This window comes from Ostreococcus lucimarinus, chromosome 7 (assembly GCF_000092065.1).
Source record: "Ostreococcus lucimarinus CCE9901 chromosome 7, complete sequence".
Lineage (NCBI taxonomy): Eukaryota > Viridiplantae > Chlorophyta > Mamiellophyceae > Mamiellales > Bathycoccaceae > Ostreococcus > Ostreococcus sp. 'lucimarinus'.
Genome location: NC_009361.1, coordinates 602503 through 614717, shown reverse-complemented (window position 1 = coordinate 614717; position 12215 = coordinate 602503). Strand labels below are relative to the sequence as shown.

The 12215-nt window shown below is 62.2% G+C and overlaps 9 protein-coding genes across 9 annotated transcripts; 7 read left to right on the top strand and 2 right to left on the bottom strand.

Moving 5' to 3' along the window:
• Positions 1-53: 53 nt before the first annotated feature.
• Positions 54-1280, top strand: OSTLU_16237 (MC family transporter: succinate/fumarate; the record flags this gene model as incomplete). The annotated part of the gene is made up of 2 exons (XM_001418955.1): positions 54-212; positions 447-1280. The coding sequence occupies 2 exons, from the start codon at positions 54-56 to the stop codon at positions 1278-1280; spliced, it is 993 nt and encodes a 330-aa protein (XP_001418992.1).
• A 466-nt stretch (positions 1281-1746) lies between these two features.
• HMA2 (P-ATPase family transporter: copper ion; heavy metal transporting P-type ATPase-like protein) lies at positions 1747-4074 on the top strand (the record flags this gene model as incomplete). The annotated part of the gene is made up of 1 exon (XM_001418954.1): positions 1747-4074. A coding segment is annotated over one exon (2328 nt), but the record flags the coding sequence as incomplete, so codon positions are not given.
• Positions 4075-4346: 272 nt separating this feature from the next.
• OSTLU_16235 (predicted protein) lies at positions 4347-5669 on the top strand (the record flags this gene model as incomplete). Its single annotated transcript, XM_001418953.1, has 1 exon — positions 4347-5669. One exon carries the CDS (start codon positions 4347-4349, stop codon positions 5667-5669), a length of 1323 nt encoding a protein of 440 aa, XP_001418990.1.
• A 50-nt stretch (positions 5670-5719) lies between these two features.
• OSTLU_32770 (predicted protein) lies at positions 5720-6964 on the bottom strand. The gene has a single exon (XM_001418716.1). The coding sequence runs from the start codon at positions 6880-6882 to the stop codon at positions 5752-5754; it is 1131 nt and encodes a 376-aa protein (XP_001418753.1). The 5' UTR covers positions 6883-6964; the 3' UTR covers positions 5720-5751.
• A 30-nt stretch (positions 6965-6994) lies between these two features.
• On the top strand, positions 6995-7867 carry OSTLU_16234 (predicted protein; the record flags this gene model as incomplete). The annotated part of the gene is made up of 1 exon (XM_001418952.1): positions 6995-7867. One exon carries the CDS (start codon positions 6995-6997, stop codon positions 7865-7867), a length of 873 nt encoding a protein of 290 aa, XP_001418989.1.
• A 46-nt stretch (positions 7868-7913) lies between these two features.
• Positions 7914-8714, top strand: OSTLU_93059 (predicted protein; the record flags this gene model as incomplete). Its single annotated transcript, XM_001418951.1, has 1 exon — positions 7914-8714. The coding sequence occupies one exon, from the start codon at positions 7914-7916 to the stop codon at positions 8712-8714; it is 801 nt and encodes a 266-aa protein (XP_001418988.1).
• A 50-nt stretch (positions 8715-8764) lies between these two features.
• OSTLU_32767 (predicted protein) lies at positions 8765-9809 on the bottom strand. The gene has a single exon (XM_001418715.1). The coding sequence runs from the start codon at positions 9780-9782 to the stop codon at positions 8874-8876; it is 909 nt and encodes a 302-aa protein (XP_001418752.1). The 5' UTR covers positions 9783-9809; the 3' UTR covers positions 8765-8873.
• Positions 9810-9997: 188 nt separating this feature from the next.
• OSTLU_35514 (predicted protein) lies at positions 9998-11089 on the top strand (the record flags this gene model as incomplete). Its single annotated transcript, XM_001418950.1, has 2 exons — positions 9998-10219; positions 10283-11089. The coding sequence occupies 2 exons, from the start codon at positions 9998-10000 to the stop codon at positions 11087-11089; spliced, it is 1029 nt and encodes a 342-aa protein (XP_001418987.1).
• A 215-nt stretch (positions 11090-11304) lies between these two features.
• On the top strand, positions 11305-12195 carry OSTLU_35257 (predicted protein; the record flags this gene model as incomplete). Its single annotated transcript, XM_001418949.1, has 1 exon — positions 11305-12195. One exon carries the CDS (start codon positions 11305-11307, stop codon positions 12193-12195), a length of 891 nt encoding a protein of 296 aa, XP_001418986.1.
• Positions 12196-12215: the final 20 nt, after the last annotated feature.

Sequence of the window (12215 nt, the reverse complement as noted above, 5' to 3'; positions counted from 1 at the left end):
GCGCCGCCGCACTCGCGCGCGCGCCGGACGCGATCGAAGCGCTCGCGCGCGCCATGCCCGCGCCCGCGAACGCGTACGACGTCCCGGCGCTGCGCCGGCTCCGCGGCGCGGCGAGCGCGAGCGAACGAACGGAGAAACGGAGCGCGGCGCGGGCCGCCGCGCTGCTGCCGCTCGTCAAGGGCGTGTCGGGATCGTTCGGAGGCGTCATCGAGGTGCGAGACGCGCGCGACGACGGGCGATGGCGCGAATTTTGACGGCGCGCGGCGCGGTCGAGCGCGGCGAATCGACGCGAGCGCTCGACGGGGTCGACGCGGGACGGGACGGGCGGGACGCGCGGGACGGGACCCCGAGGCGCGGACGCGCGGAGGGCGATCGAGCGATGACGACGATCGAACGCCTCGACGACGAGACTGACGAAACGCGCGCGAGCGCGGCGAATTTTGCAGGCGTGCTGCCTGCAACCGGTGGACGTGGTGAAGACGCGGTTGCAGTTGGATAAGTCGGGGCAATACAAGGGCGTGGTGGACTGCTTCAAGAAGATTCACGCCGAGGAAGGCGTGGGGGCGCTTTGGAAGGGGTTGAATGCGTTCGCGACGCACTTGTGCTTTAAGTACATGCTGCGAATGGGCACGAACGCGACTTTTCAGGCGGCGCTGAGGGACGAGGAGGGGAAATTGACGACGGGTAAGCGCATGGCGGCGGGGTTCGGCGCGGGCGTCGTCGAGGCGCTGTGCATCGTGACCCCGTTTGAGGTGGTGAAGATTCGCTTGCAGCAACAAAAGGGGAGCGTGAACTTGAAGTACAAAGGCACGTTACACGCCGCGCGAACGATCATGAAGGAAGAGGGTGTGATGGCGATGTGGAACGGCGCGGGGCCGACCATCGCGCGAAACGGAACGAACCAAATGTGTCTGTTCACCGCCAAGGCGCACGTCGACTCATTCTTGTGGGGGAAACACGACGGCGATGGCATGGCGTTGCATCCGGTGCAATCTTTAATTTCCGGTGGGTTGGCGGCGACGATTGGGCCGGTCGCCACGGGACCGTTCGACGTCGTGAAGACGCGTCTCATGGCGCAGAGCAAAGCGGGCGTCATCAAGTACAAATCTTTCCTGCACGCGTTGTATCTCATTCCGAAGGAAGAGGGGATGTTGGCGATGTGGAAGGGGCTGCTACCGAGGTTGATGCGCATCCCCCCCGGACAAGCCATCACTTTCATGGTAGCGGACGGCGTAGTTTCCCATTTCGAAAAGTCTTTTTCCCAAGAAGACGACGACTAGGCTTAGATTTGGCGAGAGCGGCGAGAAGACTTCTCGCGACGAAGAACAATATTTTCGTCGCACGCGCGCCGACGCGCGCGCGCGAGGTATTTAATACACGTATTATAATCGTATCGCTGCGTTCACGCGCGGCGCTCTCGGGCCGTCTCCCGCGCGTCGTCCTCGCGCGTCGTCGCCGCGCTTGCCGTCGTCGCCTCGCCGTCCGATCGCCCATCAATCATCGTCATCACGCGTCGCTCGTCCGATGCCGCGCGTCGCGTGCCAACGCGCGTGCGTCCGGGCGCTCGCATCGCTCGCGCGTCCGCGTTCCCGCGCGCGATGCGTCGTCGCCCGCGCGCGCGCACCGTCGAACTCGACGCGCGCGCGACTCGGCGATTCGCGACGATGCGCGTTCGCGTCGACGCGCGCCATCGCGATGCGCGATGAAGAGACGTCGGCGACGTCGTCGAGCGCGTCGTCGCTCGAGTCGTCGAGTTCGACGGTGCTGTTCGCGATCGAAGGGATGCGGTGCGGCGGATGCAGCGCGGCGGTGCGAAACGCGCTCGACGCGCGAGACGACGTGGAGGCGGCGGCGGTGAATTTAGTGACGGAAACGGCGGCGGTGCGGTTTAAAACGACGTCGATGATAGTAGGGAGCTTAGACGCTTCGATCGAAAGCGCGGTGGCGGAGATAGGGAAGAAGGGATTTAAGATGACGCGACGCGAGCTCGGACGCGCGGCGGAGGCGGCGGCGAGAGAGGCGAGCGCGCGACGAGAGGAAGAGATGGAACGGACGAAGTGGGATTTATACAAAGCCTGGGGATTGACGGCGGCGTGTTTAGGGACGCATTTGACACATCACTTACACGCGCTTGGCCTGCACGAGTACGCGCACACGGAGGTTTTGAACGCGTTGGCGCAGCCGTGGATCGGGGCGACGCTCGCGATGGGGGCGCTGTTGGGACCGGGGCGGAAGATTTTAGTAGAAGGCGCGCAGGCGTTTGCAAACGGGGCGCCGAACATGAACTCACTCGTCGGCGTGGGCTCGCTCGCGGCGTTTGGGTTGTCCACCGCGGGGGCGTTGAATCCGCAGCTGAACGAGTACGGGCAGTGGACGAATGATTTCTTTGAGGAACCGGTGCTGTTGATGGCGTTCATCTTGCTCGGGCGCGCGTTGGAAGGTCGCGCGCGCGCGCGGGCGAGCGCGGATTTGCGTTCTTTAAGTTCGCTACTGCCGTTGGATGCGCGCTTAGTGGTGCCTGATCGCGCGAGCGAAGAAGGCGAAGATCCCGCCGATCACTCGGTGATGCTCGACGTGGACAGAGCGGCGGTGAAGCCCGGAGATTTAGTGCGCGTCGTTCCGGGTGAAATTATCCCAGTAGACGGTGTCGTCGTCGCCGGAAACGCGGGTGTGGACGAGGCCACGCTTACGGGCGAACCTGTGCTGGTTTACAAGACGCGAGGGAGCGACGTAAACGCGGGCACGGGCGTGTTCGAGGGCCCACTCACGATTCAAGCGACGAGCAGCGGGGACTCGTCCATCGTCGCCGGTATCACGAGAACGATCGAGGAAGCGCAAGGGCGCGCGGCACCGGTTCAAAGACTCGCGGATGCCATCGCGGGCCCGTTCGTGTTCGGCGTCATGGGCATCAGCGCGGCGACGTTTGGGTTTTGGACGCTCGCGGGCGACGCCATGTTTCCGGGCGCGCTCATGGAAGCGGGATCGTTCGGTGCGGCGCCGTGGATGGGTCCGATAAAGTTAGCGACGGATGTCCTCGTCGTTGCGTGTCCATGTGCGCTTGGTCTCGCGACGCCTACCGCAGTACTCGTGGCGACATCTCTCGGCGCGCGCAACGGCGTCCTCCTCCGCGGCGGCGACGTGCTGGAAACCATCGCCGGCGTCGACGCCGTCGTGTTGGACAAAACGGGCACGATCACTCGAGGGAAGCCGAAATTGAAATCGGTCTACGCTACGAGTGGTGACGATGATTGGAATATTTTAAGTGTCGCCGCTGCGGTAGAGGCAACGACGACGCACCCGCTCGCCAAGGCGGTGGCGCGTGCGGCGGATTTGCGATTCGAGACGACGGATAATTTAACCCCCGTCCCGCGGGCTTCGGCGTCAGAGACCGAACCGGGTCGTGGAGTCAGTGCGACTGTAAATGGCGAACGCGTTTTCGTCGGCGCACCATCGTGGGTGGACGAGAAGGTGCGAGGCGTCGGACCGTCGAGCGACTCGTTCGAAGAAGCGTGGGCGGAGAGCGAGACGTGCTCGCTCGTCGCCGTCGGCGTCGAAGGTCGAGGCGTTATGGGTATGCTCACCGTCACGGATGAGATTCGTGAAGATGCAGCAGCGACGGTCCAACGATTGAAAGAGTCCGGAATCACCGTTCACATTCTTTCTGGCGACAGACAAGCCGTCGTGACCGCCGTCGCGGGCGAGCTCGGCTTGGGCGCCGACAGCGTTGCACTCGGCGGCATGCTCCCCGGCGACAAAGCAAATGAAATCGAAAAGCTTCGCGCCAAGGGTTTGAAAGTGGCCATGGTGGGCGATGGCATCAACGACGCCCCCGCCCTCGTCACCGCTGACGTCGGTATCGCGATGTCTCGAGGAATGGAAGCCACCGGCAACGCCGCCGGCGTCATCCTTCTGAACGACGCCATCTCCCAAGTCGCTGATTCCGTACAATTAGGCAAGAACGCCCTCGGAAAGATTCGCCAGAACCTCGGTTGGGCGCTCGCATACAACGCCGTCGGCATTCCACTCGCCGCGGGCGTCTTGCTCCCCGAATACGGCTTCACCCTCAACCCCTCCGCCGCGGGCGCCATGATGGCGGCGAGCTCCGTCGCCGTCGTCACCAATTCCTTATTACTGCGCGGTCCCGACGCCTGGGCCGCCTTCACGACCGCATCGCCTTCCGCCGAGCGCATCGCTCAGAAACTCACGGATTCCGCGCTCGATCCTCCGACGCCGACGCGCTAGCCCCTCCTTGTATTCGCATTCCCGTTCGCGTCGCGTTTCGAGCTCGAAGATGAATCGGCACGATTTCGTTCCCCTAAATCGCCATCTCGCGACCCGCGCGCGCGATGCGCGCCGACCGCGCGGCGCCCGACGACGCCGGCGACGACGCGTGGCGTCTCGGCTTCCCTCGCGAGCCCTCGCGCGAGGTCGCGTCCTCGCTCCGCGAATCCGACGCGCGCCTCGAGCGGCGCTGGCGCGCATTCGTCGCGAACGGCCGCGACGCGCGCGCGCGCGGCGAGCTCGTCCGCGCGTTCGCGCGCGCGAACGGCGTCGGACGAGAGGCGCGACCGCGGCTTTGGTTCGCGTGGAGCGGCGCGGAGGCGGCGAAGCGCGCGAGCGACACGACGTACGAAGAGTACCTGAGGGCGGCGGAGCTGAGCGACGACGCGGCGGCGGCGACGACGCGAGACGCGCAGATTGAGATGGATTTGGCGCGAACGTTTCCCGAACACGCGAGGTTCGCGGAGACGGGCGACGCGCTTCCGGCGTTGCGTCGCGTGCTGCGAGCGACGGCGACGTCGGCGGCGGCGGGATACGTGCAGGGGATGAATTATCTCGGTGGATTTCTGCTGTTGGTGATGGAGACGGAGGAGGACGCGTTTTGGACGCTTCACGTCGTGGTTAACGTGATGTTTGCGGGGTATTTCACGGAAGGTTTGAAGTCGCTGCGCGCGGACTTGGACACGCTCGATCACAGGTTTCGGTGCGTGTCGAGCGAGGCGCACGCGAAGCTCGAGTCCATGGGGCTGGCGGTGAAATACTTCACCGCGCGGTGGTTGATGTGCGCGCTGATCGGATGCGCGTCGGTGCCGATTGTGCTGCGGGTGTGGGATTTGATATTCGTCGACGCCGATAGAGAACCGCGGGAGACGATCATGCGAAGCTCTTTGGCGATTCTTGCGTTGCAAGCGCCGTGGATACGAGCCGCCGAAGACATGAGCTCATCCGTGGAGTGCATTCGCGAAGCGGGGTCGACAATCGACAACATCGAAGCCTATCTCCAACGCGTCTCGCTGTTGCGCGAAATGCACTTCCCGTCGAAACCGGCGCCGGCGCCCGCGGTGACGTCGACATCCCGAAAGAGGACATCCCGCTACGAACCGCCGCCGACGCCGGCGCGAGCGGCGATGACGCCCGTGGCGAACACTTTGTACGCATCGCTCGTGTCGTTCTTCTCACCCACACCGAGCAAAACGGCGGTCTCGACGCCGCGCGCGAGCGGACTCGCGCCGAAACGTTTGTGGAGCTTTGAAGAGACACAAGCCACGCCGAAGCGTACGCGCGTCGAGGCGGATGGGAGCGGTTCGCACGCGCAGTCGTCGATGTTCGCGAAATCAAAGACGCCGCTCAAGTCGCCGGCGCGCTCGCCGTTGCTCGCGGCGCGATAGCAAAATTTTAGCCTATGTTCGTGGTTCACAATATTCTCAACTAAAGACGGCGATGTTCGAATGTTCAGACGTTCGCCGTTCCTTACTGTCCGAGCGAGATGTGTTGCAACATCCTCAGCAACTCTTGGCTGCTGATGACGTTGGAGCCCATGCCCGAATCCATGAACGCGGGCGACTTTGTCGGCTTTGGGCCGCACAAACCGCCCGCCTGCTCTTCGTTTAGCTTCGCCAAACTGTTGTTTTCGCCCTCCACGGTGGCGCGCCACGCGGGATCCTCTTGCAGCGTCGTGCGAACGCTCGCGCGCTCGACGTCGTCGCACGCTTCGAGTTCACAAAGCGCGTTGGCCAAGATGATCACACTCCCCACGTTCCCCAGACGCGTTGAAATCGGCTTGGTCGCCAACGCTTCCTTGATGGATTTCGCGAGCGAGCCTTGAAGACTCTCTTCACCGCCTTCAAACATCGGCGCCCACAGCGGTTCATGTGGGCTCACCAACGCGGCGAGAATCAAACGAATCACCGTCGCGTGCAGAGCCGAACTCCAATTGTACTTGAAAAACATGCGCACGAGCGACACGAGGACAAACTGACCGTCGCTCGGAAGCTTGAGCTTTGCGATGCGCTCATCGATGTCTTGACATCCGATTTGCAAGAGCACGGCCAAAATCTCCGCCGCCGCGACGCGATGGGACCCAATCGCCGGAATCTTTTGTCCGCTTCGCTGCGTCACGGCGTCTTCGGGTTCAAACGTCAACGCAATCACCAAGGTTTCGATGTTTGCCATGATATCTCGCACCAATTCCACCGGAAACGTCTCGAGCGAATTTCCCGGCACTCGCAAATCATCCCTATCCGTCAAATCTTCCAATAGCGCGTTACTCAGCGCCCACAACAAGCTCCCTAACCTCGCCGCGTCCAGCGCTTCGTCCCCGTTCGCGACGGACTTTATCATCTCCGTCGCCGTGGACAGCGCCTCCTCTCGCGATATATCCTCCTCCAGCGACGCCTCGTCCTCCTCCTCCGCCTCCTCTCGAAGTTCACGCGTCAGCTCACCCGAGCGCTGCATCGCGCCGACCGCGCCGTCGACGACGATCTCCTCGACCTCCTCCTCGACCTCCGCCTCGACCTCCGCCTCGTCGTCGCGCGTCTCCACCGCGTCGTCGTACGCGTCCTCGTCCGCGCCCGTCGCCGCGCTCGCCTCCGGCGCCGCCATCGCGTCGCGCGTCGCCGTCGCCGACGCCTCGCCGCGTCCCGCGTCGTCGTCGTCGTCGTCGTCGTCGTCGCGCGTCGATCCCATCGCGCGCCTCTGAGTGACGACGACAGTCATGCGCGCGTCGACGACCGCGCCGGCGTTCGCGCGGCCGGCGCGCGCGCGACGCGCGTCGCCCAAGTCGCGCGCGAACGCCGGCGTCGACGTCCCGACGCTGCTGAACAACGTGCCGCACGCGCGCGCGACGCGGCGATGGTTTTACGAGGACGCGACGAAGTCGATCGTCGCCGCGGTGACGGCGCGCGAGCGACGCATCAAGATCAAGAGCGAGTTCCCGGAGCTGAACGTAAACGGTGACGTGTATCGCGTCGGGACGACGCTGGAGCTCGTGCGCGAGACGGCGGCGGCGCTGGCGCGCGACGGGTTGCGAGTGAAGATTTGCGTGCAGCGAAGCATGGGACAGGGAGTGTTTCAAGCGCTGCCGCTGAGCCTGAGCGGGGTGTCGAAATTGCTCGGGATGATGGATTGGGAACCGGGGACGGAGGGAATGATCGACCCGAGCGGTGGGATCGGCGCGGCGGACGGCGAGGGGGCGGATTGTTTCATATTGGTGCAGCCGCAAAACATCGTGGGGTACTCGGTGCTGCCGTACATCGAGGAGATGGAGGCGGTCGTGGGCGATAAGCCGATGATCATGATTAATCCGAGGTTGGACGACGTGCAGTCCGCGGGGAACGTGATGTCGGTGCGAGGGAGGAAGGAGCGCATGGACGCCGTCGCGGCGTGGAAGGAGGTGTACCATTTTCGGCTGTTGTATCGCAAGCCGTATTTTTTCCCAATTTACGGCGCCCTGCGCTTCGCGTACTACGAAAACGAGTGGGAGTTGTACAAGCGCACGGGAGCTCGTGAATTAGAACAGTACGTGTTGCTGGGCACGTACCCGAGCGAGCCGACGCCTGACGAGATGACCAAGAAAATTTGGGGCTGACGCCGCGCGTTTGTAACAGAATTGAATTCGTCGAGCGCCGCACTCCATGGCCCACGACGCCGATGACGGCGACGTCGTTCGCCTCAACGCGCTGCTCTCTAAATGGCGAGAACCGAAGATGCAGCGCGTCTTGCCGCGTCTCGTCATCCCCGACGCGACGAACAGGGCGAACAGCGGCGTCTCGCTTGAACACGCCCACGGCATCGCGATGTCGATTTGCGAGGATGGATTCAACGAAAACCACGACGTTCCGGTCGTCGTGCGCGAACGGGCGCGAGATATGCTGAAATCAGACGCGTATCGACGGTGGGAGGCGTTCTCGCGGGCGAACGCGCGCGTGCTCCCGGAGGTGTCGGCGCGAACGTGGGCGTCGCGGCGGTGGGCTTACGCCACGCTCGGGTCGTCGCACTTAAATTTGGCGCTCAAGTTGATCGAGTACGACGTGCCGAGCGTGTTCGAGCGACGATGGGAACGATCGAGGAGAATTCGTTACGGCGACGCGCTGACGCGAGACGCCGGGCTGAGAGAGGCGATCGTGAATGGGTTGCCGAGCGTGGTGCTGAGGTCCGAGACGCCTCCAGAGGCGCGAAGGGAGATTTCTTTGATGTTGAACCGCGCCGAAGACGTCGGTTTTCGCATCAATGAGCGCGGGGAAGCGGTACGCGTGCGAGATGGCGGCGACGAAATCAAGGAACTCACCGTGTTCGAGGCGTTGTCGCGAACTTTAGACTCTGAAGAGTTGTCGTCGCTCGCGAGGATCAAGTACGGTTTGGATTTAGACGACGCCGAGGCGGGATACGTCGCCGACGCCGCGGCGAACACCGCATCTCTTAGATCAAGATTATAGTACATAGCGCGCAGTAGCACTAGTCATTTGGAGATATCATCTTTATTACAAGGACGCATTTTATTGTAAGAGTTTGGGATTCATCGTCGACTGGCGATGACTTCTTGAGAACAAAATTCGCCAGGGATGGCGAGACTTAGTACGCATCACGCGGCAAATTTACGCCGGGCAAGCGGAGACATCTCCGGAAGCGTCGTCTGGCACGACTGGGATGAATTCAAACTGGGCGTTGACGTCCGCGATGTTGTTCTGCCGTGCGTGGCACGCAATTGAGCTGCCGAAATCCCGGCACAGACCTTTGCCCGATTCACGACTCGCGAGATCTTTGTTCACGAACGTGTAGAGGGTGCCCATATCATATTCCACGTTTTGGGTGTGTTTCTTGGCCGCGGGCACTTCCGAGATTGTTAACTTCGCGCCTTCGGGAAGACTGGTGCTGTTCGTCAAAACAGCTCTGGATCCGCTCGTCGGACACTTCATGACTTTTCTGTTCCAGCCATTATTCTGGGACCAGTCAGAATAACAGACGTACATATTTCCATCTTCACCCTTGCGGCTGATGGTGCGATAGACGTTGCCGTCATCGTCCGCCGGCGTGCTGCCGATGTAAAAGACTTCCGGCGCGTTAGAGCCGTTTTCTCCGTCCTGGCGACACGTCACGCCGCATCGAAAGTTTCCGTTGCTCGCGACATTACGAAAACGGCACCAGTTCACAACGTTCGCGCTCTTCTGCGCGTCCGTCATCTGCTTCATCGGCACGCCGTTGAGGAACGGGTCTCGAAGTCGGTGCTTCCCGCCCCGCGCGTAATACGCCCCGTCCGCCAATCCGAGCGCCGGCACGAGCGGCGCGCGACCGAGCGACGCGGTGAACATCTCCGGCGCGCGCGCCCGCGCCACCGCGCCGACGCCCGCGAGCGCCACCGCGGCCAATCCGAGCGTTTTTCGTCCGCGCACCTTCGCGGCGAGCGTTTCGCGTCGCGCCCGCTCGCCCTCGAGCGGCGTCGCCTCGACGTCGACGTCGCGCGCGATCGCGCCGTACGCCGTCTCGGTCTTCGCGTCTTCGCCCATCGTTTCGTCCTCGCGTCGTCTCGGGAAGTGAAGTCGAAGGTGTCGAAAATCGCTGCTGTTGATGGTGTTGGCGCCACCTTTCGCAATCGTCCCGTCATGGTCGTCTGAGACGTTAAATACGAAGACACACTCGGACGAGTCGCGAACCGACGACGGCCGGGACGCGTGCGGTCCCGCCGCCGGCCGGCGCCAGAGCGCGACGCCGCCGTCTCGAGATGTCGCACGGCGTCCCGAACGCCGCCGCGCAGGCGGTGCTGGTGAAGTCCGAACCCATGCCCGCGGACGCGAGCGTCGTGCGAGGGTACGATTTCGAGGGCGCGCTCGATTACGACGCGCTGATGCGGTCGCTCTACACCACCGGGTACCAAGCGACGTCGCTGGGACAAGCGATCGGGGAGGTGAATCGAATGCTGCGGTGGCGGTTGAGCGACGAGGCGGTGACGGAGGAGACGGACGAGGACGAGCGAGGGGAGGCGCACAGGGCGAACGTGCGAACGAAGATATTTTTGGGATGGACGAGCAACCTGACGAGCAGCGGGACGCGAGAGACTATTAAATATCTGTGCAAAAATAAGATGATCGACGTGCTGTGCACGACGGCGGGTGGGGTTGAGGAAGATTTCATAAAATGCATGAAACCGACGTATTTGGGGGATTTCGCGCTTCGCGGGAAAGATTTGCGGGGGAAGGGATTGAACCGAATCGGAAATTTGATTCAGCCAAACGACAACTATTGCGATTTCGAGGATTGGATCATGCCGATATTGGACGCGATGCTCAGGGAACAAAACGAAGAGGGCGTGAAATGGACGTGCTCATCGGTGATCAAGCGGCTTGGTATGGAGATTAATCACGAGGATTCCATCTTTTATTGGGCTGCGAAGAACGATATTCCTTGCTATTGTCCGGCGCTGACGGATGGTTCCATCGGCGACATGTTGTACTTTCACTCGTATAAGAACCCAGGCTTGGTCATTGACGTCGTCGCGGACGTTCGAGCGATGAACGATGAGTCGATCAAGGTTAAACGGCCGAGGAAGACGGGCATCATTATTCTCGGCGGCGGCGTCGCCAAGCACCACATTTGCAACAGTAATTTGATGCGAAACGGCGCGGATTACGCCGTGTTCATCAACACCGCGCAAGAGTTCGATGGAAGCGACTCCGGTGCACGCCCGGACGAGGCAGTGTCTTGGGGAAAGATCACCATGGATGCCAAACCAGTCAAATGTTACGTCGACGCCACTATTGCTTTTCCCATCCTCGTCGCCGAAACTTTCAAGAAGAACTTCGAACCTCGCGCGTGAGGGCGAGCGAGCGACGCGACGCGACGCGACGCGACCGACCGGTCTTGTTACCATTAAAACCTTGTAATCACTAATTGAGTTGCTAGTTTCCTTTCCTCGGTGACGACTCCTCGGCGACGCCACTGTTTTACAAAAAATGCAGACGGTTAAAAGCATCACAGTCACGCGCGTCGCTTCTGGAGCCCCCGTCGCCCCCCCGTTCGGCGCGCATCACGATGCGCGCGAAGACATCCTGGTCGAAGTGTTCGACGAGCGGCTCGCTCGCACCCGAAGACGTCAGCGCGTTCGAAACGCATGGATACTTGGTGCTCACTGACTTCGCGAGCCCCACCGAAATCTCCGCCATGCGCGCGCGCGCGGCGGAAATAGTCGACAAATTCGACGCCAACGCAAACAGAGAGTCGATCTTCTCTACCGTGAATCAGTCCGGGCAGAAACGGGCGACGGACGAGTATTTTTTGGGGTCGGCCGACAAAGTCTGTTGCTTCTTTGAAGAGGGAGCGTTCGATGAACGGGGCGAACTGCGCGTGCCGAAACACCTCTCGATCAACAAAATCGGACACGCGCTGCACGATTTAGATCCAGTGTTTCGCGCGTGGAGTCGCTCGGAAAAGGTGAAGAATCTATTCAAAACGCTGGGCTCGCCGCGGAATCCGCAACCGGTGCAGTCCATGTACATATTCAAACAACCGTCCATCGGCGGTGAAGTGGTGCCGCATCAAGACTCAACCTTTTTGAACACCGACCCACCGACGTGCGTCGGAATTTGGCTCGCCCTCGAGGATTGCACGCTGGAAAACGGCTGCCTGCACGCGCTCTCCGGCACGCCCGATGTCGCGCGACGCATGGTCGTTGACCACGACGGCACTCGCGCGGTCGAATTCATCGGCGACGCCCCGACGCACGACCTCACCGTCGCCGAACCCTTGGACGTCCCCGCCGGAACCTTGGTCGTGCTTCACGGCCAAAACGTGCACTACAGTCGCCCGAATCTTTCGCCGGCGTCTCGCCACGCGTACTCGGTCCACTACGTCGACGCCACCGCGACTTGGCGCCCCACCAATTGGCTCCGCCGCTCCCCCGACTTTCCTTTCGTCCCGCTCTAGCGATGTAACGCCCGTCGTCC